This window comes from Plectropomus leopardus, unplaced genomic scaffold, assembly GCF_008729295.1.
Source record: "Plectropomus leopardus isolate mb unplaced genomic scaffold, YSFRI_Pleo_2.0 unplaced_scaffold80944, whole genome shotgun sequence".
Taxonomy (NCBI): domain Eukaryota; kingdom Metazoa; phylum Chordata; class Actinopteri; order Perciformes; family Serranidae; genus Plectropomus; species Plectropomus leopardus.
Window position 1 is genome coordinate 1 of NW_024689181.1, and position 978 is coordinate 978.

A 978-nucleotide genomic window follows, 5' to 3' on the forward strand; every position below is an offset into this window, starting at 1 on the left:
GTGTGTGTGTGTGTGTGTGTGTGTGTGTGTGTGTGTGTGTGTGTCTCCTGCAGGCTCCAGAGACGACGAGTCCAGCTGTGGGAGACCTCTGGGGATCAGAGTTGGACCCAACGGGACTCTGTTTGTAGCCGATGCTTACCTGGGAGTGTTTGAGGTCAACCCCACCACAGGTCAGAGTCCAGCACAGTCCAGCAGAGTCCCCTACAGTCTCTCAGAGTCTCACATAGTCCTATAAAGTCTCTACAAGACTCTTTGTTGTCTGTCTCTCTGAGTCTCTGCGTGTCTGTGTTGTCTCTGTGAGTCTCTGCACCGTCTCTCCGAGTCTCTGAGTCTCTGCGCCGTCTCTCTGCAGGTGAGGCGACCCGGCTGGTGGCGGGCGGTCAGGTGGTGGCGGGCAGGAAGCTGTCGTTCATTAATGACGTGGCGGTGACGCAGGACGGGAAGAAGCTGTACTTCACGGACTCCAGCAGCAGGTGGCAGCGCAGAGACTACCTGCAGCTCATCATGGAGGCCACGGCGGACGGACGGTACGCAGACGGCGCCGCCGCTCAGAGCGAGAGACGGTCATCAGAACGAGGCTTTTATTGTCTGTGTTTTACACCGGAAGGAACTTCCTGTTTTAATTTGACAGAGCGCTTCCTCCGCGTGTACCTGCTGCCAGTATAACGAGTATTTCCAGGACCATATATGGAGCGTTCAGATACTTTAACGCCCCTTAAAACTGAAAAAACAAGAAATCAACAATGACTTTTAAAGTATTTGTTTATTTGTTTTATTTTTTTAATTCAGAGTGTTGGAGTTCGACACGGAGAGCCGCGAGCTGACGGTGCTGATGGAGAACCTCCGATTCCCAAACGGGATCCAGCTGCTGCCCGACGAGGAGTCTGTGCTCGTGGCTGAGACCACCATGGCCCGGATACGCAGGTACACACACCTGAACCTGAACCTGGCACCTTAAACCTTAAACTTCAAACCTGA

At 53.4% G+C, this 978-nt stretch overlaps 1 protein-coding gene across 1 annotated transcript; it reads left to right on the forward strand.

Moving 5' to 3' along the window:
* Window positions 1–41: 41 nt before the first annotated feature.
* On the forward strand, window positions 42–972 carry LOC121940239 (adipocyte plasma membrane associated protein; the record flags this gene model as incomplete). Its single annotated transcript, XM_042483052.1, has 3 exons — window positions 42–170; window positions 353–527; window positions 790–972. Coding segments are annotated over 3 exons (473 nt in total), but the record flags the coding sequence as incomplete, so codon positions are not given.
* Window positions 973–978: the final 6 nt, after the last annotated feature.